Source organism: Protomyctophum parallelum (genome assembly GCF_964188405.1).
Source record: "Protomyctophum parallelum genome assembly, chromosome: 17".
Lineage (NCBI taxonomy): Eukaryota > Metazoa > Chordata > Actinopteri > Myctophiformes > Myctophidae > Protomyctophum > Protomyctophum parallelum.
In genome coordinates, this window is record NC_139719.1 from 20,019,242 (window position 1) to 20,043,646 (window position 24,405).

Sequence of the window (24,405 nt, forward strand, 5' to 3'; positions counted from 1 at the left end):
TGTGTGTGTGTGTGTGTGTGTGTGTGTGTGTGTGTGTGTGTGTGTGTGTGTGTGTGTGTGTGTGTGTGTGTGTGTGTGTGTGTGTGTGCGTGTGTGCGTGTGTGCGTGTGTGCGTGTGTGCGTGTGTGCGTGCGTGCGTGCGTGCGTGCGTGCGTGCGCGCGCGCGTGCGTGCTCGCTCTGCTCTGAGAGTTTCACACGTACTGCATTTACCTATAAGTAGACTATAATCCGGTTAGCACTTTTATTCGTGCTGATAAGAAGGTTTTAAGCCCTTTGCTGCCATGTTTTCACGGCTTATATCACTCGTCCCTCCAGTCAGACATTCCTCGTTGTTTTTACCCTCTATTCTTTTTTGTTTTTTGCCCCCCAAATTATCTCCTAATTTAGAAACTAAAAGATAATTCCTTCTGGCCCAGATGCAGCGGCTCTGAAGTGCTGGTCGTTGTTTGGGGAGGATTCTATCCCTCTCTCCCTCGTGGGCAGAATTAGAGATCTGCTTCTAAAAGAAAGGGCAGGGAGGTATAGCGTAGGAGTATATATGCACTGTTTGTCTCCCATATCAGCCCAGTACAAACTATATGTACAGTAACTTAGAGTGTACAAAATTGATCCGTTTATTCTCTCTGCAGGGACCTCATTTGACACCGACTGTAAATGTGAATTGAATGTGATTTTTTTTTTTTTATTACAAAATGACGGGTCCATTCGGTATTCAAGATATAAGACCTTTAGTGATCCCACAGGGACATTTGAGATACAGCATCTGATAGTATACAGATCACAGGGCAAGACAAAGTCAAATAAATACATGCATCACATTCAATGCAACACCCTCAATAAACAGCACGGCACAGACAGACAGACAGACAGACAGCGGGAAGAGGATGAAGGATGAGAAACTGACAACGTCGAAATTATTTAATAAAAAAAGGAGCTGGGTCCATTTAGAGTCACTCGAATGGATTTTTTCCTGTCACGCGCGCATGCACACACGCACGCACGCCCTCACGCACACATCACCTCTCACTCAGGGGAGAGACCCCAGCTGGCGCCGGGACACAGTAGAGTGGTCTTATAACTCTACTGTATCGGGGCCAGGGTCAAGGACCGACAGCACGGTGGTGATATGTGTGCACGGGGGATTAAACCATTCTGAACGGGAACCCCCTTTTGGTGTTTTAAGCATTGTGTTATACTCTAGCTATTGAAAAATAGCAGATCTACAAGCTCATAGGGCGCGCTACGAGCTTGTAGGTCTGCTATTTTTTTAAAGTCGTGAAAATGTGGTGCAAATCTTTGAATATAATTTCAGAGCGAACATTTTTAACTAGAATATTTGCTTTTGGCGGGGGGGGGTCCCTGGAACTACATATTTTGAGATGGGGGGTCCGTGGCCCAATAGAGATAATTCTGGGAGTCCTTGACATGAAAAAGGTTGAGCACAACTGACAACTTTTTTCAGAAATTAGTTAGTTTTTTTTGTTGTCCAAAGTGGGTTTTGTTGTCCAAAGTGGGTTAAGGCCGGACCCAAAACAGAACACCTTAACTAACACGTATACAGACTACCCAACAGGGCTTAAAGTGCACCGGACTGAATGAGACCACATCATGTGTCATTGAGTTTTATTACGTATATATTTATTATATTGGCCCGTACAATATTGACTATATGAACCTATACAAAACTGGTCCTAATTGTGGTCGGCCTCAAAACCCCTCTGGGCCAATGGCACAACCATTAGTATAACACCTCTCAGGGACATATTCCGATCCTTGTTCTTTTGACAAAGGGTTCCCAGATTGCCATTAGTAGCCTATACACAAACAGCTGCAATACCCAAATTGGTGATTGTGCTGATCCCCCCCCCCCACCCCCGACTCGGTATAAATCAAGGTTATACAGCTAAGGAAGAGATGGAGAGAGATATAGCGACAGGGGAGAGTTTAAGCACACACTCCACTGCTCGCGTCGTTTGTCCTATCAAGGCCGCCGCTCCGGATTGATTGTGCGTGCCGTTTTTACTTTGTTAGTGTAGTATAGGCGGTGCAGACGATCAGTACTGTGTATGCATGCGCGCACGCGTATGTGTGTCTGTGCGTGTGTAATGCGTGTTTGTATACCTGTGCGTGTGTGCGTGTATTATGTATTTTGTACCTGTGCGTATTAACTCTAAGGACGTCTCTGGAGACGTCTTGGGCACAAATTGGGTTTCTGAGATGTAGTGGAGTAGAAGTAAAAGTACTGTGGAAATTAGAAACACTCAAGTAAAGTACAAACACCTCAAAGTTGTACTTAACCCATTTTTGGGCGGGAACCCCTTTTGGTGTTAGCATTATGCTATGCTTTAGCTATTGAAAAATAGCAGATCTACAAGCTCATATAGCGTGGCACCGAGTGGCGCGCTACGAGCTTGTGTAGGTCTGCTATTTTCGAAAAGTCGTGAAAATGTGGTGCAGATCTTTGAATATATATTTCAGAGCGAACATCTTTAACTAAAATATTGGCTTCTGGGGGGGGTCCCTGGAACTACATATTTTGAGATGGGGGTCCTCTCCGTGGCCCAATAGAGATAATTCTGGGGGTCCTTGACATGAAAAAGGTTGAGCACCACCGAAACATGGGTTTTTCAGAAAAAATGTAGGATTTTGTGGCCAGATGTATTTTCCTGGGGTCTATTAGGACTATAGTAAATAATAAAATAATAAATCGCTATAAGATTTTGTAAAAAAATACATATTTAGCCCCACGTTCGAATGCCCCCGCCCCCCTGTCAAAGACAGCTAAAATCCCTAAAACGAAAGAAAGCAGCAAACGGAAAAAAATGAACACTCATCTTTTACTTTCCCTAATAACAACCTAAAACATGAACCTTGGTTGAAAAAAACTAAAGTTGTCCTTTAAGCACAGTACCTAGTCACTTTCCCCCACTGATGCAATGTGACATAATTATAGTGATGAATCCTCAGAACTCAGAAATCTCCGAAATCGGTCGGCACTTCGTGCTCCAAGCACGAAGTGTCCTTTAGTGACATTCCGTTACCGAACAAAGCTCTTGATCTGCCAGGGCCTGGTGGACGAGCCCTAGTGCCAAGACAGGAATAGAGAGGCTGGCAGAGTGGGGAGAGAATCATGGCACAGACAGTGGTGCAGGCTATGATGAGGAAGTTGCAGACGGGAGTGACTGCTCGGCTCCCGGGAAAGGAGGATTATTTTGACACAAACAATGACGGAGCGAAAAAACGATGGACAAACAGTTTGCCGTGTTCTGACAAACTGTTGTGGTGTGCCGTGTGGATGATTTATGACTGAGAGACCACACTGAAGATTGGCCCCGTGCGTGCGTGCGTGTGTGACTGTGCGTGCGTGCGTGCGTGTGTGACTGTGCGTGCGTGTTTGAGGTAGTGGTAGAGACATCAAGAGTGCTTGTGAGAGAGAGACAAATAAGTGTTTGTGCACATGCGTGCGTGTGTGCATATGGGCCTGTGTGTGTGTCTGTGTGTCTGTGTTAGCTTGTACGCTGTTGTGTGTTCCTTAGTAGGTTTTTCTGTGTGTGTGTGTGTGTGTGTTTGACCACACCGAAGCTCTGTTCTGGGTGCTTTACTACGTATATACCACGGTGGGCAAAATATCAGTTCACGTGCTAATGTGAACCACACTATCCAAACTCCTTGATCCTTAGGAGTTGCATTGCGACCCATTGGTGTGGTTTGGCCCGTTGAATAGAGCGTCGCAGTCCCTCCCCCTTTCAGAACAACCGTATCGATCCTTTGGTGTGGTTTGGGCTTATAAGAGAGAGATACATTTCGACTCATTTTAAGTTGAATTATATAACATTTTGTCTTTCTGCATTATATACATAGCCATTTGTCATAGCACGGGGTGCATACTTAGTTTAGACTATAGTCATTGGTTAGACATGGGTTAAGGTTAGTTTTAGGTGTGCTACCCCGTTAGGTTTAGGGTGAGGGTTTGAGATGGGTTGTAGTTGTAGGACTAATGACTGGTCTAACCGATGACTAGTCTAGACCAAAAACTGTCTAAAATAAGTACTGCACCCGTCAGAACTGCACTGATCTTCTACCTGTTCTCGTATACATACCATCCATAACCCTCTCTGAGTTTCAGAGAGTAGCCTACAGTATATATGACACTCCAGATTTACATGTATACACTTGCTTCGGTGTGGTCGCTCTCAGCGAGACGTTGTTTCACTGTCCTGTCCTGCATGTCGCGGTCCAACCGGATCGGCCACCATGGTTTATAGTCTCTCCGTCACTAGTCTTCACCCATCGTGTGTCTGTTAGTCAGGTTGCCTCTGTATAGTCGCTGATCTGAGGTCAGAACGTACACACGCGACGTGTCGCATTATGTCACACGACAATAACGCGTCAAACTGAGCCCAGATCTGCGTGTTTTGCAGAGGCAACTTTCAACCCACCCGCTGTTTTGTTTTAGTCCTGTGTTATAATAGTCCACACGAGACCGCGGTTGCCACTTCACTACTTTAATTTCCGTGTCTGTTGTGTGTGTGTGCGTGTGTGTGCTTGTGTGTGTGCGTGCACGTGCGCGCGTGTGTGTGTGTGTGTGTGTGCGTGCGGGTGTGTAAAGGGCGATGAGTCCAATCCAGGTTCAGAGATAGGTTCCATCCGTCGCAGCATGGAGGACGTAAATGGCAGCAAGAAGGACCTGTCTGCATCCGCAGGTGAGGCACGCACGCACGCACGGACACGCACTCACGCATGCACGGACGGACACGCACTCGCGCACACTCACTGCTTTTGTAAGGGTAATCTGCTGGCTTTAAATATGCAGCCCTAATGGAGACTCTCCGAATTCTCGACTCTCTTATGACAAACTTCTTCCTTTTTTTTATTACAACTCGTCCCAGATGCATTAGTAAAAGTAAAGTGCCCCCCCTTGAATCATCTTAGCTAAGGATCCCTGCAGATTCAAATTTTTTTATGCCATTTAAAAAGAAAACGACGACAGGTTGAAAGAACGTGTCGTTTTGGTATAATATATATATATATATATATATATATATATATATATATATATATATATAATGTCCTCCAGAATGTCACAGAGTCCGTGTTGAGGTCTCATTCTCGGTGCATGGTTTCTTTCTTTTTTCCTGTAACCACACCACCGCCGTGAGGCCATGAGGCACGTGCCCCTGTCTAGCTCCCTTTTCATCAACCTCGCTGCCTCATCTAGAATTCCTCGCGTGTCGGCTCTCTGCCCCTTTTATACACACACACACACACACACACACACACACACACAAACGTGGGTGCACGCGGCGCGCGCAACGCACGCACACCCATGCAGACGTACCAGAGGAGTTCCGTGGGACGAAAATGTGCCGAGCGCAACTCCCAACAGCATTGTGTACTCTTCCTCCCTTCCTTCCCCTCTCTCATATGGACGGAATTAAAAAACAAACTTCTCCTCCAGTGGCTGAAAGGGGCCTGTAATGTATTCCTCTTACTCTGTATACCAAGGGGACGACGGGGGAACGACGCAGAGGAATATAAGTGCCATTATAAAGTCACATTTGCACCGCCGCACAGCAACGTTTTGCTTCTGCGTCGTGTGTCTTGTTTGTCTTTGCTGGCTGAATGCTACGCTACCCTCGCACGCATCTCCGTTTAAGATTAAGGCCCTGCTCAAATATTGATTTAGCCGAGCAGCCGATTTTTTTCATTAGCATTTCAACTGGGATGATATTATGTCTCTTTGCCACCCCTTTCGATCCAGGCCCTAAATTGGCCCTGATAACCAGTTATTCAACACAGAGCACACTAGCCAACAACAGAATAAAAAGGAATTTTGAGAACCGAACGGATGATCTTCTAAAAGATTATAAAATTATATCGGCCTACAGAAAAAACCTTAAAGATTATCTAGTACACAGCAAGCTAAAAGAAATGAACACACCAGCACGCCAGGGACCAGAATACTTCAAACCCAAACAATTAGTCAAAAATAGAACTACAAAACGTGTGTTGGAGATTAAACAACAAATAATAGCCAGAACCAGCAACTGCATTTATTTAATCACATGTGAAAAATGTGGTTTACAATATGTCGGAGAAACGGGTAAACCAATAGGTACAAGGTTGGGACAACACAGGTACAATATTAACAATGGAAAAAAGACAACCACAAGATTTGTGCAACATTTCATGGCTCACGGCATTGAAGCTCTAAAATGCACTGGACTTCAACACAATCCTAACTGGACAGTAAGACAAAGACGTTTTAATGAAAAACAGTGGATTATTTTCCTGGAGGCTTAAACATGCCTAAAATCAGATCTTGAACACAACAAAACTTAAACTCAGGATTAAACTGGAGAAATCTAAAAGTGATTGGATCAGACTTCCTTCGGATACATGGCGAATGCATTTATTCCTTGCATTGTGCCTACACATGTTGCGACCTTCAGTCGCAACATGTGTAGGCACAGTGCACTGAAGTTTTTTAATTACCCCCCCCCCCCCCAAACCTCAAATGACGTCACATTGTAGGCTCTATACAGAGCCGAACCGACTTTTATCCGGCTCTAAAATAGGAGTATGAATCGCGCCTTAGCAGGCTATAGGCAGCAGCAGCGACGCACGTCTGCACAGCAGGAGAGAAGCCAGGAATCCAGGAATCAGCAGGTATAGGTATAGAGAATTAAGCAATAAGCCACGAGAGGTCTCAGGTTATCGGGTATTTTACAACGCGCAGCGGAGGGTCTTCTACCTCCCAGCCATTGTAAAATACCCGGTAAGCTGGGGCCTCGAGTGGCTTATTGCTTTTCTAAAACGGTTACAAACATATAGCAATATTAACCTAATAAAACTATTAAATTCACAAAAGTAGCTACGCTTTGCGCCACCAGAGCGAGCCACATCACTTCCTTGTTTTGCTCGGCAAGTAGACTATATGTGACGGGAGAATAGCGCTTGATGTCTTCACGGGGCCGCCTGGAGCCACACATTCACAGTCATATGAGCCGGGCGGTGCTTAGACGTCACGTGACGGTAACCAGCCAATCAGAATCAAGTATTGGGACTAACCGTTTTAGAAGTCTAAATAGCCACTCTGATCAGGTGCATGAGACTGTGAGTCTCATGAGTGCATGAGACTATAGTCACCTGATCAGGTATAGGTCGCGCTCTATCGAGCTGACTGCCTGAACCAACGACTAAACCTGTAGTGCTCACTGGAAATGGAGCCTCAGGGGTGGTTCACAAACCCTTTAGCCTGAAAACCCAAAAGAGAGAATAGATGGTTAGACGGTTCCCAAACTATAGTGAATTTTCACAACTTCTTCAACATTTTGTTTTCTATAATGTATGTAATTTCCGTACATTTTCCATTGATTTCTTTATGAAATTACTGAGAGAAAAAAAATCAATTAATTAATTCATGAAATTTTTAGCTTCTTTGGGAATGTTTTTTTTTTCTTCTTTTTTTCACGTTTTGAAATAACTATAAAAAAAACCAAATATAGGAAACTAAAATCAAAAGGACCCATAAAGATTGGCCAGCGACCCAACCTTGGGTCCCGACCCAGTGTTTAGGACCAGTGCCTTAAAAGTGTACACACATGTTGTCTTGTTTTTCACCAGCAGGAATGCCTCTTTCTCTGTTTTGTTCGCCAGCAGTGCCCATAAACGGCCACGTGGACCTGAAGAGCAGCCTGACCCCTCCTCTCATCACCCACACGGCCGCCACGCCCATGCCCGTGCCCAAGCTGCCCGCGCCCCCGGGCGGCGGCGGCGGCGACCCTGTCGTCCCGGGCTGCGAGGCGCCGCGCCGCGCCAGCAACGTGTCCGACGTCGACCCGGCATTCTACGACAAGTCACCGGTTAGTGCTTCCTCTTTCTCTTTGTGTCTCAAAACAGGGGCTATGTTCTCTTGATTTTTTCACTCAGACCCCTTTTCCACCGGTTCAGTTCTTTTTGGTTTTTAGCCAGAGCTCCAAAATTGGTGGGCAAACTATACCCTATATTAAATTGTTTATAGGATCAATACAAGTAAATGAATACTTGATAACCCTTCCACAGTAGTAGCTTTTTCATATTTTCAATTATTTTGCATATTTTCCTACTTAATGCCTCATTTGCATAATTTAAAAATGTAAAATTTGTAATACAATAAATCATTGTCTTCGTGTAAGTACTCAATTGGGGAAGTTTAATGGTGATACAAATCTAATATAGGTATGGTTTTGCCCACTCAATTCATAATTAAAGTTTCAATTTTGGAGCTCTGGCTCTGGCTAAAAACCAAAAAGAACTGAATCGGTTCCAACTGGGAACCAACCGGTGGAAAATGGGCCTCAGTGTCAATTATCTAATGTAATCCTGGGCGCTACACTCCCTCCACCAACCTCGGGGAGAGCAACGGACTTCCTTCTATAGAGCGGCACAGTCCCTCCCCCTTTCAGAACAACGAACGGCCCAGGAAATGAAAACGCAATGCATTTCCCCATAAGCAGTTTTTATTTAATTTATTTAAAGACCTTTTAAGCGTCGTACGAAGCCAACTCTTGTCGTGACAAATCATGACAACACACACAATATTTCGGGCCAAACAAAGAATTAGAAAGTAGAAAAAAACGGCAGGTTACAACACTTTTTTTGTTGTTTGTCTTCTTTGCAATTATTTAAAAGGTCTTTAAATAAATTACATAAAAACTGCCTATGGGGAAATGCATTGCGTTTTCATTTCCTGTGCCGTTCGTTGTTCTGAAAGGGGGAGGGACTGCGCCGCTCTATATCAGTGTTGTTTACGTCGACTAAAACTAAGACGAAAAATGTCCGTCGACTACCTTTTTCCACTGAGGAAAACTAAATGGAAACTAAATGAAAACTATGCCATGATGACTAAAACTAAGATAGATCTGCTATTTTCAGCAAGCACGTGGCACGTGGAAGGAACACGTTATTCCAACCGGTTCCTTTCCCGTCCATCAGGTGCCCCGGCTGGCCAGGGGGAGGCAGTATCGAGACCGGGATCACTGCATGTTTTTTTGTGAGAAACGGGGCTTATAACCCAACCTTCATCTCCTCGTTCATGTCGTGATTCCCCCCCTAAAACATGCTTAGTTATCAGTTATGATTATACTCATTTGTTTTTCTTTTCAAAAGTGTACAGTTACAATTAGACTATACATTTCTTTGAAGTAGCAGATGTGTGAAACAAAAACACTTCAATATGCACAGATACAAATGACAAATGAATGTGTATAGCTAAATTAAATCTAATTGGTGGATGCACCACAGATGTGTTAATCTTAACCCCAAATCTCATTATCAAATGCAACAATGACTTTTAGTTTGAAATGTCATTAAGCATCTCAAATCACCTGTCGACTGCTGTCTGTCCCGCTGCACGCACGCACGTACGCACGCACACACACACACACACACACACACACACACACACACACACACACACAGAGAGAGGGAAACCCCATTGGAGATGAAAGCTCATCAAGCATCTCAAATCACTCATCTCTCGGCGTTCCACGAGGTGACTGCTAATGCATGCGTGCTAAGAGGATAAGTATAGTGCCCTGGTCGCTCAGGCCTGCGTCGCCGTGTGGCTGTGCTGGCGTGCAGAGGAGGAGGTCGAGGTGATTGACGATGATTAATGTGTCGTGCCAGTCAAACAATCAAGTAATAGCGGCCATATTCTACTTGACTGCCGCCGTCGACACTCTCAATTTAACACGTCAATGGTCCGGAACGGAGCCGGATAAAGACTTCCAGATTTCTTCACAATCTCTCTCTCTCTCTCTCTCTCTCTCTCTCTCTCTCTCTCTCTCTCTCTCTCTCTCTCTCTCTCTCTCTCTCTCCCTCTCTGTTACACTCTGTATTTCAGGTGTGCAGCTAGTGACGTATACTTGTGCTTTATTGCCATGGCAGACTATATACATGTTATTGCCAAAAAAGCATTCAGAAATACTTCCGTATGAGTTGGTAAAACATTGACTTGTCAACGACCAGCATGCAATGAAGTGTGCTGGAACATACTGTGACATTCATTTGCATTTTGGAGCAGTGATGTATAAAATATTTTTGCACATTTGGAAAACTTGACATTCTGCATAACGAGTATACTTTTACTTTTGGTATACCTTAAGTACATTTTGAATTCCGTACTTTTACTACATTTTGCAGTATTGGTAAATGGTAAATGGTGCATTTATATAGAACCTTTATCCAAAGGCGCTTTACATAGACTGTGCATTACATTCACCCATTCATACACCGATGGCGGCGGAAACCATGCAAGGCACCAACCAGCACATCGGGAGCAATTTGGGGTTCAGCGTCTTGCTAAAGGACACTTCGACACCAAGGGCTGTATTTTGCGTGTCTTAAGTACCATGTCATATTACCTAACTTGAGTAAACTAAAGACCTGGAGGCGTGATCAATGCCATTTGGCTATTCTGAGTGGCCAAAGAGCATTGATCACGCCTCCAGGTCTTTAGTTTACTAAAGTTAGGTAATAAGACCTGGTACTTAAGACACGCAAAATACAGCCCCAACTCTAGTATTGATACTTTTACTCAAGTAAAACAGTTGAGTATACTTTATTTTCCAACCACTGGTTTGACCACCTTTCTTTCCCACAGACCAGCGTCCGTAGCTCCTCCCCCCACGGCGGCGGCGGTGGCGCCGGGCCGTGGAGCTCCAGCGGTAGCGGCAGCGGCCGGACCAGCCGCCGCTCCAGCTGGAACAGCCTGGGCCGCGCCCCCTCCCTCAACAAGCGCCACCACGCCCGGCACCAGTCCGGGGAGCGCCGCTCGCTCCTCTCCGGAGAGCGAGGCTCCAGCTCGGAGGAGGACGGGGGTGGAGGAGGAGGAGGAGGAGGAGGAGGGGAGGGGGGCGACACCACCTCCCTGGCCCGGACGGACTCCATGTCCCAGCAGCCCCAGCGGCCCACCAGGCACCGCAGGATGGAGTCGGTGGAGACGCGCAGCTCCATGGACTTGCCCCCCGACACCACACTGCAGGTATATGTATTAAACAGTACAGTACAATACAGCCACGGTTCTCACAGCGTGGTCTCCCCCTGGGGGGGGGGGGGGGGGGGGCTGCAGACTAATTCATACTAATTAAGACTAATTGTTTAATCCCAAGTTGGTGTTGCGGCTAGACCTGCACTCTCGCAGCAACTAACTAACTAAGGCTTTGTTTTCCGTTTAGTGTACATTGGTTCTCAGACATTTTACTTTCAATCACCTCCATGTTCCCCCATGGACTAGAGACCGACCGATATGGAGTTTTGTGACCGATCCGATAACCGATACGATAGAGGGTAGCAATCACCGATATAGTGATTTCTTTAAACTGGAATAAAAACACGCCTTTTCTGTGAGGATTGTGCAAAGATTTTTGCACTGATATGATTATGCAAAAGTGACAGTAGTACAGACAGCCCTGCTTTCTTAAACCAATGACTTTTCAAGGCTTATATATATTTTTTTACTTCTCACAAAGAGTAAATAAATACTGTAGCAGCTAAATAAGAGGGGCCTATAGCATATACAACACAGTTTACACACTAGTAGCCTATAGTATGCATTAGGCCACAGACCCCCATTTGATACCATTCTCTGGGAGTACACAGCTATCATCAGTGTTAATTTAACTATGAAAATCAGGGTCTATTTGGTTCCATTTGTATGCTCTTGGAGTATAATTATATATAATATATTGCCAAGTCTGATCATTATTTTCATTATATGGACTTGTTTATCTGTAAAGTTGCTTTAAAATATTGGTAGTCCTTCCACTGCTCTAAAACAACATTGGCCAACACAGTTTGACAGTCAGCCCTATAGTTGCTTATTTTAGACAAATATTCTGACTTTTTCTGAATTTCTGACTTTGATCTGGCCTATTAACATTTTTATAGACCTGGTTGCTTGTTTCTCTCTCAAGAAATGTGGCAACCCTGCTCAAGAGTTTGTTTTGGTTAGCATTTGGATAGCTAGTTAGCTTGCAGTTAGCTTGCTAGTTAGCTAGCAGAGGCTGCAGCTGCTACCGTCATGAATAACAGTATTTAGTGCAATTTTCTATCCCAGAACTTATCATGAATAAGCGTGGCTGCTCCTCCTTCTTTTCAAGTAAGTACAACAAACAAAGTACTTTTAACGTGTTGTGGCTGTTTTCTGTCAGCACGGAGTAAAGCAGTGCTCTCTCTCTCTCTCTCTCTCTCTCTTCTACACACACTGTTATGGACCTTCTAGGGTGAAGGGACATGACACAATTTGAGAGGAGACAGGGTGAAAATAACTTCAATTTATTTGTAGCAGCTCTTTTCTTTCAGTTGCAGAGACAATTTGTACAATTAGATTGCAGGTGCTATACTAACAAAACGAATCTAACTAGAAAACAAAAGTTTACCCTTACCTAAAGGCCCTAACAGAATTTAAACAAAAGACAATTCTAAATCCCTAACTACCCTAACTAACCAAAATTACAATAAGGTAACAAACGAAAAGACCTGGCACTCCTACATGGTGGAGGTAGGAACCGGGCTTTTTAAACAAGGATAGATAGCAGGTTTTACAGACTCATAATATAATATAATAAAGATTACTTTAAACAAAAACTGGACTAAACAAAACAAATCATAACTTACAGCAAGGAACCAGAACTAAGAGCAAACAAAATAATAAGGCAGGCACAAGAGAGGACTAGAGGGATCGAATCTCTGCTGCAGAATGCTGTCGTCCCCTCCAGAGCAGAAGTTCAACTGAGACTTTATACAGAAACAGGAAGAGTGCCCAGCCAACAGGAAACTGGTGATGTCAGGGAGAACCAATAAGGACCAGAGGGGGGCAGGTCCAATCAGGGACCTGTCACTCAGAGCCATGTCTGTCAATTCACTTGAGTACTGTAGCAAAAGAAATACAACTTGTTACTTGTTATGTCCTAAAACATAATAACAAATACCAAACTTATAATTATTATCCTAATTTAGTAGCCACCATAAATAATAATTATACTTAAACAAATAACAAATAATCAAAAGGACCGTGGTCCGTAACACACACGCACACACACACGAGACACCTCGGTGCACTCTGCTGGAGAAAATAAATCATTACACTAGGTTTGCAGCATGTATCGGCCAATCGGAGAAATTTTCACCAATATGATCCAATCGGTCAGGCCCATATATGGTCATATCGGCGGCCGATATATCGGCGCGCCGATTATCGGTCGGTCTCTACCTTAGAGTATATATGAATAGAGAAGGCACCCAGAGGAAACCCTGAGGCGAAATGGACATAATGGCCGAATTAAGGTATTGCAGCCTGGCCCCAAACACATGAACGCGCATGTCCGTTGACTATCATTGTACACGCTCACGACGGACGACGCTCGTGCGTGTTCAACGGCAGCGTGTTCATGTGTTTGGGGCCACTCACCATTGCAATCCGTCCCAGAATGCACTCTGTTCCTACCAGGAAGGAGGAGTGAAATCGCCTCATGCGCTTTTGAGCAACTTAATGCAAGTGGATGGGAGGAGAACTCGGGTGTCTTCTCTATTCATATATACTCTATGGTCTCTACCATGGACCCCCATGAACCATTTGTACACTCTCAGAGGTACACACCGGTACGGGGCCATTTGGAACCCACTCAAGGACACTTTGAGATGCACTGCTGTAGCAGAAGTGTTACTTTCCACTTTCCAGTGAGTCCTACATGCACAAAAACAGCACCCTGACCCTGCTGAATGGAACAGAGCCTTCATTAGTAACGGTAACACCTGTGATGGAAGCTGGAAGAGGAAGTAGGATGAGCTATTTCCAAAATGGCGTATACATAGAGCCTACACACAGAGCGTGTCCTAAAATTAAATTCACGTCCAAAATGCCATTCCTTTCCCTCTCCAGGTACCGTTCCTGCACCGCTCGGCCAGCATGCACAGCTCCAGGCCGCCGTCGCTGGGCGGCCACAGCGACTGCAACGGCAAGGGCTCCCCGTCGGCCCTGGGGCCCACGACCCAGCTCTCCCTGGAGGACAACACCGAGGAGGAGAACGTAGAGGAGGAGCCCGCCTTGGTTAGTCTGCTGTAGTGTTGTTTTCGTCGACTAAATTTGTTTTCGTCGACTACCTATTTTCACTGACAAAAACAAATGGAAACTAAATAAAAACTAAGCTACGATGACTAAAACTAAGACTAAATATACTGACAATTTCGTCGACAAATAAAAACTAGACTAAAATGTTAGGAAGGGACTAGTGGACAAGAGATCCAGTATAAGTCATTTTACACTTGGTTGCATGCTGTTGCTATTTTCAGCAAGTGTAAAAACACTCATTACGACGGCATCAAGACCCGCCAAAATACATTTTAGTCGACTAAATCAACTGTAGATTTAGTCTGTAGATATTATACGGATTATGCTGCCTTCAAACATTAGAAATACACGGAACAAAAGAGACAGAGCCATTGACGGTCACATTATTATTGCGTCATTGTCTCCACCAGGCCGAAGGCATGGGGGGAGAGTATGTTTTGCACTCCGTCCGTCCGTCCGTCCGTCCGTCCGTGTGTGTGTCCGTCCGTGTGTGAGCAGCTAATCTCCGGCACCGTTAACCCGGTCCATGCCAAATTTTGCACACACACTCCCTGGATGCCAACGATGAACCTCTGCCCCAAGCTTTCCAGAACGGCCTGTTATAGCGCCACCAGGAGGCCGCTTTGTGCAAAACAAGTTTTTGCACAGTACACCTACAGATTTTGTCCAAACATCACGCAAATTGGTACACAGTCTCTCTAGAGCCATTCAACGAAACCGGTCTTTCAGATTTCCTCTAACTGCACGGATCTGTGGATAACTTTGTATGCCAACTCCCTAGAGGCCAAGGAAAAACCTTTGCCTGGAATTTTTCACATCTGCTCTTTATAGCGCCACCAGGAGGCCGACATATGTAAAACACATTTTCTATTATTACTCCTTCAGATTTTATCCAAATTTCACGCAAATCGGTACACATGATCTCCATAGTCATGTGATCAAGACAGGTTTGTTTGATTTCTCATATTCCATCCTGATTGGCCACGATTGGCTCCTACAGTTTTCAGGAGTAGCCCGCTTTGTACAAATCGCCACAACTCCTCAACGCAGCGTCCGATTGCGATGAAACTGTGGACGCATATTCCCACTAGGCTGAGGAAGAAATCCTGGTGGAGACCTGTGCCCAGAAGGGCACTTTTTCTAGTTAATATCTGTGACCATGCGGCCGTGCCAGACTAGCCTGGGCAGCGTTCCTTTTCGGGTTTATGATACGGTCGGGAGCGGATGATATCGCTACGTCATGTTGTAGTATTGTTCTGTAGTCATCAGGATGATATCGCTACGTCATGTTGTAGTATTGTTTTGTAGTCATCAGGATGATATCGCTACGTCATGTTGTAGTATTGTTTTGTAGTCATCAGGATGATATCGCTACGTCATGTTGTGGTATTGTTTTGTAGTCATCAGGATGATATCGCTACGTCATGTTGTAGTATTGTTTTGTAGTCATCAGGATGATATCGCTACGTCATGTTGTAGTATTGTTTCATAGTCATCAGGATGATATCGCTACGTCATGTTGTGGTATTGTTTTGTAGTCATCAGGATGATATCGCTACGTCATGTTGTGGTATTGTTTTGTAGTCATCAGGATGATATCGCTACGTCATGTTGTAGTATTGTTTTGTAGTCATCAGGATGATATCGCTACGTCATGTTGTAGTATTGTTTTGTAGTCATCAGGATGATATCGCTACGTCATGTTGTAGTATTGTTTTGTAGTCATCAGGATGATATCGCTACGTCATGTTGTGGTATTGTTTTGTAGTCAGGATGATATCGCTACGTCATGTTGTAGTATTGTTCTGTAGTCATCAGGATGATATCGCTACGTCATGTTGTAGTATTGTTTTGTAGTCATCAGGATGATATCGCTACGTCATGTTGTAGTATTGTTTTGTAGTCATCAGGATGATATCGCTACGTCATGTTGTGGTATTGTTTTGTAGTCATCAGGATGATATCGCTACGTCATGTTGTAGTATTGTTTTGTAGTCATCAGGATGATATCGCTACGTCATGTTGTAGTATTGTTTCATAGTCATCAGGATGATATCGCTACGTCATGTTGTGGTATTGTTTTGTAGTCATCAGGATGATATCGCTACGTCATGTTGTGGTATTGTTTTGTAGTCATCAGGATGATATCGCTACGTCATGTTGTAGTATTGTTTTGTAGTCATCAGGATGATATCGCTACGTCATGTTGTAGTATTGTTTTGTAGTCATCAGGATGATATCGCTACGTCATGTTGTAGTATTGTTTTGTAGTCATCAGGATGATATCGCTACGTCATGTTGTGGTATTGTTTTGTAGTCAGGATGATATCGCTACGTCATGTTGTAGTATTGTTTTGTAGTCATCAGGATGATATCGCTACGTCATGTTGTAGTATTGTTTTGTAGTCATCAGGATGATATCGCTACGTCATGTTGTGGTATTGTTTTGTAGTCATCAGGATGATATCGCTACGTCATGTTGTAGTATTGTTTTGTAGTCATCAGGATGATATCGCTACGTCATGTTGTAGTATTATTCTGTAGTCATCAGGATGATATCGCTACGTCATGTTGTAGTATCGTTTCGTAGTCATCAGGATGATATCGCTACGTCATGTTGTACCGTAGTATCGTTTTGTAGTCATCAGGATGATATCGCTACGTCATGTTGTAGTATTGTTTTGTAGTCATCAGGATGATATCGCTACGTCATGTTGTAGTATTGTTTTGTAGTCATCAGGATGATATCGCTACGTCATGTTGTAGTATTGTTTCGTAGTCATCAGTCATCCGGAACTTCCTTTTCCCTCAAACCAATTTTTATCAATAATATATAGCCTACGAGAGCTTTTATTGTTATTCTTCCGGTTTGAGGGAAAAGGAAGTTGCGGATGATTCTTCCTGCCCGATGACTACAAAACAATACTACAACATGATGTAACGATATCATCCGCTCCAGACTGGTTCACACGGCACTTTTGTAACAGAGACCAGGCATTCCTCGGAGGTGGAAAGCCTGGTGAGGCGAGGTTAAACATTTATACATTCTTCAAGCTCAATGAGCTCTCATGGATTTGACTGGATGGATATGCGTGTGTGCTGTGTGCATACATGAGAGAATATGGATGTGTGTGTGTGTGTGTGTGTGTGTGTGTGTGCGCTGTGTGCATGCATGAGAGAACATGGATGTGTGTGTGCTTTGTGGATGTGTGTGACGTCTCTCTCTCTCTCTCTCTCTCTCTCTCTCTCTCTCTCTCTCTCCTCTCCTCTCCTCTCTACAGGGCCGTTTTGCCAGGATGTTCCGCTGGCTGGAGAAGAAGCAGCCTGAGTGGTGTCGACAGAGAGACACCTGGTCGCTCTACCTCTTCCCTCCAGAGTCCAGGTACGTCTGGTGGCTCAAGTCTTTCAATATGTCTGCTTTCAGAGCAAATGTTTTAAACTCAAATCTTTGCTTCTGAGGGGTCCCTGGAACAACATATTTTCAGATGGGGGTCGGCGGCCAAATACATAAAATGTTTGGGGTCCTTGAGATTAAATACTGAGCTCCACTGATACAGAAACATGAGGTATTTCAGAAAACTGTCAGGATTTTCATTTCGACGTCGGGCCTAAATGGGTGAAATCCCCCTCCCTCCTTCCCCCTCAATCATCAGCGCACATTCTTTCTCCTTCAAGCCGCAGAGGGCACACGACACACGCAGCCCTCAAAGCCGCCGCTTCCCCCTCCCGCGTCGACTCATCCCGTATGTTTCCGCCGCCGCGTCGGGGGGTGAGCCAGCAAGGGCAGAGTGAAGGAAGGAAGGGAAGCGGGGAAGGTTAGAGGGGATTGAGAGGGAGGGAGGGAGGGAGGGAGGGACGGACGGACGGAGGTATTGTCTGCCCCATGGCGTGCTGCTGACTGTTCTCTCTCTCGAATATACGTCGCTAATTCCCTCTCCTCCCCCTCCTCCTCCTCCTCACCCTCCCCCTCCTCCTTCTCCTCCTCCCCCTCCCCCTCCTCCTCCCCCTCCTCCTCCTCCCCCTCCCCCTCCTCCTCCCCCTCCTCCTCCTCCTCCTTCTCCTCCTCCGCCTCCGCCTCCTCCGCCTCCTCCTCCTCCAACCCTCTCACCTTCTTTGTACAGTGGTGGAAACTCGAAAGTGACTAAGCGCATACTTAAGTACTGCACTTAAGTACTGCACTTAAAGGACCACTTCACCACTTTTCAACCTATCTTCATAATAGGTCCTCACTAATAATCATGAAAAAATTATCTGTCTGTGTCTCATAGGAGGGCTGTGGGCAGTTCAGAAACCGTCTTCCAGTGACATCCTCGATGGGGAATACAAGCTAATAGAAACTGCAGGCTTTTTAGTCCTGAAAAATTGCAATGCGAAAATGGAAGCCATCGTTCTCACGATAATGAAAATCTATTTTTTTTTGTAAAAAAAACCTTGTTTAAAAAAGAATCTGCCTAATGATGATTTCACTGGAAGACGGTTTCTAAACTGCCCACAGCCCTCCTATGAGACACAGACTGAGTAGACAAAAATCGTGCCATTCTATCATGATTATTAGTGAGGACCTATTATATGAAGACGCATTCCAAATCTTTTTAAACCGTTGAAAACTTGAAATGGGACATTCTGCATATAGAGAGTATACTTTCTAATTTAGTTTTTGATACTTTTAAGTACATTTTTATACTATAATGCTTTCGTTCTATCACTCATTTTTAATTCAGAACTTTTCCCACCACTGGATCTGCGTAGCGTCTGTCTGCCTTCTGCTCTGGAGGACAGAGAGAGGGAATTAAGACCCCCCCCCCCCCCCCCCATTATTATAACCATGAGAACCACTCCCATGCATCCACTGTCTTCCACACGCACTCTTCCTCTTAGAGTTGTCTGTGATGGCTTCGTTTTCTCCAAGCCTGGCTGGATGTTATGATGAAAACCTTTTTTACGTCAGTGGTTCCCAAACTGTGGGGTCGGTGGTGGGACCCCCGGGGGGGAGGGTCCTCAAATAGTTTTGGGGGGTCAGGTGATTAGCTTAATGTGCCACATTGTTTTCTCACTCAACACTATACACAAACCCACATACAGTATTAGTGTACGCACCGGCTATCTTCACATTTCTAAAGTGGCAATTGAATGACCTTTAAGACCTGTTTAACCCTTGGAATGCCAGTGCCAATTTTTTTGTTTGGGTAACAAATTGGCATATTTTTAATTCATCGTTTTAACATACAAGAAAGATCTGGTGGATTGAAGAGATGTTTTTTTTTGTTCATTCATTGCAAATGTATTCTCTCCATTCGCCACCAGATGGCGGGAAAGCATCATTATGCTGATTTTGGCTAAAATAGACGGATCTTCCTAAGTCACTTCCGGTTGAACGATCAACAACATCCTGTAGTATTTTGACCCTAGTCAATAGTTTGGCTGGTCCGGATTGCTAAGCTAATGCTATATTTTTCATAACTAAGTCAAATTAACCTCAAATCAACCCCAAAAGATCGCAAAATATCAATTTTTTTACACCGACGCACATAGAGACGGCGCGCGTGCACGATAGCGCACGATCACGCGGATTTCGGCCGTTTTTTGGTAAATTACATCCAACATTAGTGATATTAGCGAAAAAATATTAATTTTTGCTCTTTTGACCCCGCGATAACTGATATTGATTGTCATTCCGTTTTTTCCGTTAACGGGAGGTTTAGATTTTTCGATTAATTCCGTTTTTTCCGTGAATTGTAGGCCAAGGGTTAATACCAAATTGGCCACATTTCGTAAGAAAGAGGCAACCGTTGTTAAAATAGCCGATCTACAAGCCCATAGTCTGAGGATACCAAGTCAAACTAAATGCATTACAAATCCAAGTTCCTCAGTTAAACTCATTAGGATCGTGTTTACGGGACGGGGCGGGGGTCACAGCGCTGAAAAGTTCTTGGTTTTGACGTCACCTAACGTTAGAAAGTTTGGGGGGTCGGAAGAGCTGATCGCGCAAAAAAAGGAAGAAAAAAAGGCGCTGTGTTTGGCACCAATCTTCTCCTCTAGCCACCCCAAGATTGACACATGAGGACGCGCGCGCCGTATGGAATCGGTCCTAGCGCTGACTCGACGCATACACCCCGCCCGCGCTCGCATAGCCATCATCAACGGACATCCAAGGACATCGAGGGACAATTGCAAGGGTTGCCATATCCACATATGCTGCCTAGACTATAAGCGAATTTGGGCTGTAAAAGTTCCTCGTAAATATTGGTATAGTTGCGTGTTAAGATTTTATTGGCTTGTTTTGTACTGTAGTTGTAGTTGCTTATATTTGGGGCTTGCTTCTAGGCTGATTAAAACCTTTATTTGACCTGACATTCTTAGCCCCTCCAACCATGGGAGCCAGAAGGGAGAGTGTGTGTGCGTGTGCGTGCGTGTGTGTGTGTGTGTGTGTGTGTGTGTGCGTGTGTGTGTGTGTGTGTGTGTGTGTGTGTGTGCCATGTGCCCTCCTCGATCCCCCAGAGCAAAACGCATATGGATGGCACATGAATTGTTCATTATGGAGGATGTGGCGTTCAAACATATCAAAAGAGGAATTAGCTCATTCTGTGAACAGCACATGAATAATGATCTCTGCGCACACACACACACACGCACATTCACGCACACACACACACACGTGCACACACGCAGAAGCGCTCGCTGTGATTGTCAGCTCAGAGGTGACTGTACAGCCTGCAAGTAAAAAGAAAATTCCCAGATCTGAAGCACCCCCCCCCCCCCCCCCCTCCCCTCCCCTCCTCTCACTTTGTAACTTTGTACACCCCGACAGATACGGGCCATCAAAGCATATTTGACGCATGGTTTAATCCCTCTCAGAGCATCACTGTATATCACAGCCTCTCTCTCTCTCTCTCTCCGTGTCCCCTCTGTTCTGGCTCGCTAAAGGCCTATATTGCGGAACCCTTTTCATGTGTGCTAATGAATGTCAGGCATAATTAATGACTCTTAATTCCACAATGGTTCATTAAAAGCGTCAGTGTGTGTGTGCATGGCGACGGGCGTCGTCTGGATCTCTTCCGTTGAACGGGAGCCCGCTAGCTCGGCGTTATATACCTGTGAAGTTTATAAACGCATGCTATTCCTGAAACCGTGGGCTGAGAGGGTATTGCGAGAGGAGGGTCCCCCCCCACATTAACACAATTTTTACATACGACGTATGAGACCGTCATAAGGATTAGAAACGATTGTAGCCTTGGACGTCTGTGGACGTCCTAGCGACGTCCTAGTGACACGGGGCGAGATAAGAATATTCAGAATTTTTCCTTTTTTTTTTTTTGGCTTTTCGCTTTTCGCTTGCCGTACGCTAACACTCTGTGCAAATATTAGCTTGTCATTGACTCGCATGTTAGCGCGGCGGAAAGAATGACTCGTATCTCCTAATCCAGGGCGCTCTCCGTGGTGATGAATGGATCGATATGCTGGCGCTTCATTTCTGCTCCTCATCCGTCTCTCCCGCAAAATATGAACGCTTTTTGGATCATATATCGTATAAATTAAAATGATCGGGATGTTAAGGTCAATTTGTCAAGTCAACTTTTTTAGGAAAGTGTTTCCGGTTCATGGCTTTCAGAGTAAAAGCGATCAGACAACTCCGGCACCCCAGAGCTCCTATTTTGATGCACTTCCGGCACTAAAAGTGTTGGCAAACACTATGTTTTTGCTAAGTACGTATAAATGCGTTCGTCGTCCGTCCGTCCCCCCCCCTCCCCCTGCACTCGTATATGAAGTGGTTGAGCCCCAAACCAGCTGTAACATTGGACTGGTTGCTATGCAACGCCTCCAACAACACCAGCTATGGGATCTTTACAAATCGTCTCAATTTACCTTGGTTCAAAGCAGGGTTTTCAAAGCTCCATGAAAATATGCGTGTCATAAAAATGTCATTGTTTTTTTCTTCTCTTTAAAACCTTGGAAAATTTGTTTTTGAGCATTGTTGGTGATACACCGATCTATAAGAACTTAAAATATAAAATACTTAAAATAACATTTAAAATATAAAATACTTAAAATAACATTTATGCACGGCGGAACACAATCAATGTCAACATCCTCAATTTCGGCCGTGCGTCTGCCGTGTTAAGTGGTCCCACGGGCAGGCCACAACATGCTTTTTGTGAAATATTTAAGTGGGCCCTGATCCCAAAAAAGTCGGGAATCACCACTGTGGCGCTGTTCAATCTGTAAAAAAAACACACTGGTCGTAAGAGACGCTGTATTTCACGGGTTTTACGTTAAACTCGTCTGGTCTCAAACATCTGTCACCGCTCAATAGCTCGCGCCGCGCATAGCGTTGCCAGTCCCCCCCCCCCCCCCCCCTCCCCGGCGGGGGTAATTGATTGTGTTTGTGTTATTATTGTTTTGACAGGTTTCGGATTGCCTGCAACCAGATCATCCACCACAAGATGTTCGATCATGTGGTGCTCGTCATCATCTTCCTTAACTGCCTCACCATCGCCATGGAGAGGCCCCACATTGTCCCGGGCAGCGCTGTGAGTACTTGATGCACGCACACACGCACGCACGCACGCACTCTCCAAACACACAAACAGTTGTGTAATTTGCATCCACTGAACTCCGGTTGACTCTGGCTGTTTTCCTCCCATCAAAGACAAATTAAAGTCTAGCTATAAGTGTGAGATTCAAGCAGGATAGTAAAAAAAGACAGAATCTGTATCCCCCCCAGCACACACACACACACACACACACACACACACACACACACACACACACACACACACACACACACACATATGCGCATGCACCCTATACCCCCATCCCCTCCAGAAAGCTAGCTTTTCTTCTAGTTTGCTTGGAAAAAGTTGGTGACCGCCTCTGCAGAAAACTCATACCTGTAGCAGGCGAGCTAGGAGAAGACAAGGACAAACGCAGACACACACGCACACACACGGGAAGGGAACACCGTGTAAGCGCATGAGCCTCTAATATTACAGTAGTTGTTTTTCAGGTAACTCGTATAATCCCCCCGCGACCGCATCATCAGCACTGACATTATCCTTCGGGTTTTATTCCACCTGTTTCTCACATCCAGGAGCGCCGGCTCGGTGCCTTTGTCTCAAAACACACGTGCGCGCAGTCGCGCACATACATACACACACACACACACACACACACACACACACACACACACACACACACACACACACACACATACCCCTTTTTCTTCTCCAGCTCAATGTCGCATTGAGAGCTGCAGTCGCTCCATGCATAAACACACTAATTATCGCTGTTTGACGTTGTCCTCCTCCGCTGGGCGAGGAGCGAGGTGTAGTGAGTGTTCTGCGGAAAAAACGGGCCTTTAATTGCTGCCCGGGTCTCTCTGGAATGCCTCCCCGAACGTGTTGTTTCTGCTTGTTGTTGCGTGACTGAACCGCGGAGGATGAGGAGCCGCCGCTGCAGCGCTGTGGCCTAATTGATTCAATTATCTGTGGACTAGCTGGTGTATACACTGACTGCAGCACAGAAAAAACTGAATAAGAAATCCTCAGTGTTAATGGAACTCCGAGGCGCGTGCGAAATGGAACCAAAATCATGGACCCTGAGCGGGTCCATTTTGGGTTCCGTTTGGCACACGCTTCGGAGTCACATTAAAGTCAATATTTGTTTGACTTAGATATATAGCCTGAGCTATAACGTGTTAGGTTTCTGGTCACATCATTTGGAGCGACGCCCACCCTGGAAGGGTTGAGTCCCACTACTAGACGTTTTCCCCCAGTTCTCGGTATCTTCATGGGCATGGCGTCCTGGACATAGGTATATATGTTAAAGGTATATTCAGTGATTTCACTCAAAAAACCTTAGGTTTAGTTTTTGGCTGGGACCCAAGCCTTTCGTCCAATCAGGATAGAGTCAAAAACGAAACCTAAGGTTTTTTGACCCCCAGGGGTTAACTGGGGACAGGGAGGAACTCCTTATATGGTCAGCACACTCTATAGTAGAGAGGATTATCACAACAAATCAAAAAAATAAGTGCTATTTGAATTAAGTGAAATCACTGAATATACCTTTAAAGGACCTATAACATAAAATTCTACTTTTTCAATTTCTTTTGTGTTTTTCGAGCTCCCATGTGTGTTTTCTATCCCCACAAATAACCAATTTTCTTCATGTCATATGGGTGTTTTAATGGAAATTGCTCTCAGAAACAGCTCGACTGATTTTGGCCTCATCGTGATGTCATCAATGTCACCCTACTTTGTATAATTCCTCCATTTCTTCAGTCTTCAGTTGCAAA

General features: G+C 44.9%; 1 protein-coding gene across 1 annotated transcript in view; it reads left to right on the forward strand.

Annotated features, from left to right (window-relative positions):
- The window catches only part of cacna1g (calcium channel, voltage-dependent, T type, alpha 1G subunit), a 382,705-nt gene that overhangs the window by 254,719 nt on the left and 103,581 nt on the right, over nt 1-24,405 (forward strand). Inside the window, exons 14-19 of the mRNA XM_083787505.1 lie at nt 4,611-4,704; nt 7,661-7,866; nt 10,647-11,027; nt 13,926-14,093; nt 17,396-17,496; nt 22,519-22,642. Of these exons, the coding sequence (XP_083643631.1) occupies nt 4,611-4,704; nt 7,661-7,866; nt 10,647-11,027; nt 13,926-14,093; nt 17,396-17,496; nt 22,519-22,642 (1,074 nt within the window). The remainder of the gene's footprint in view (nt 1-4,610; nt 4,705-7,660; nt 7,867-10,646; nt 11,028-13,925; nt 14,094-17,395; nt 17,497-22,518; nt 22,643-24,405) is intronic.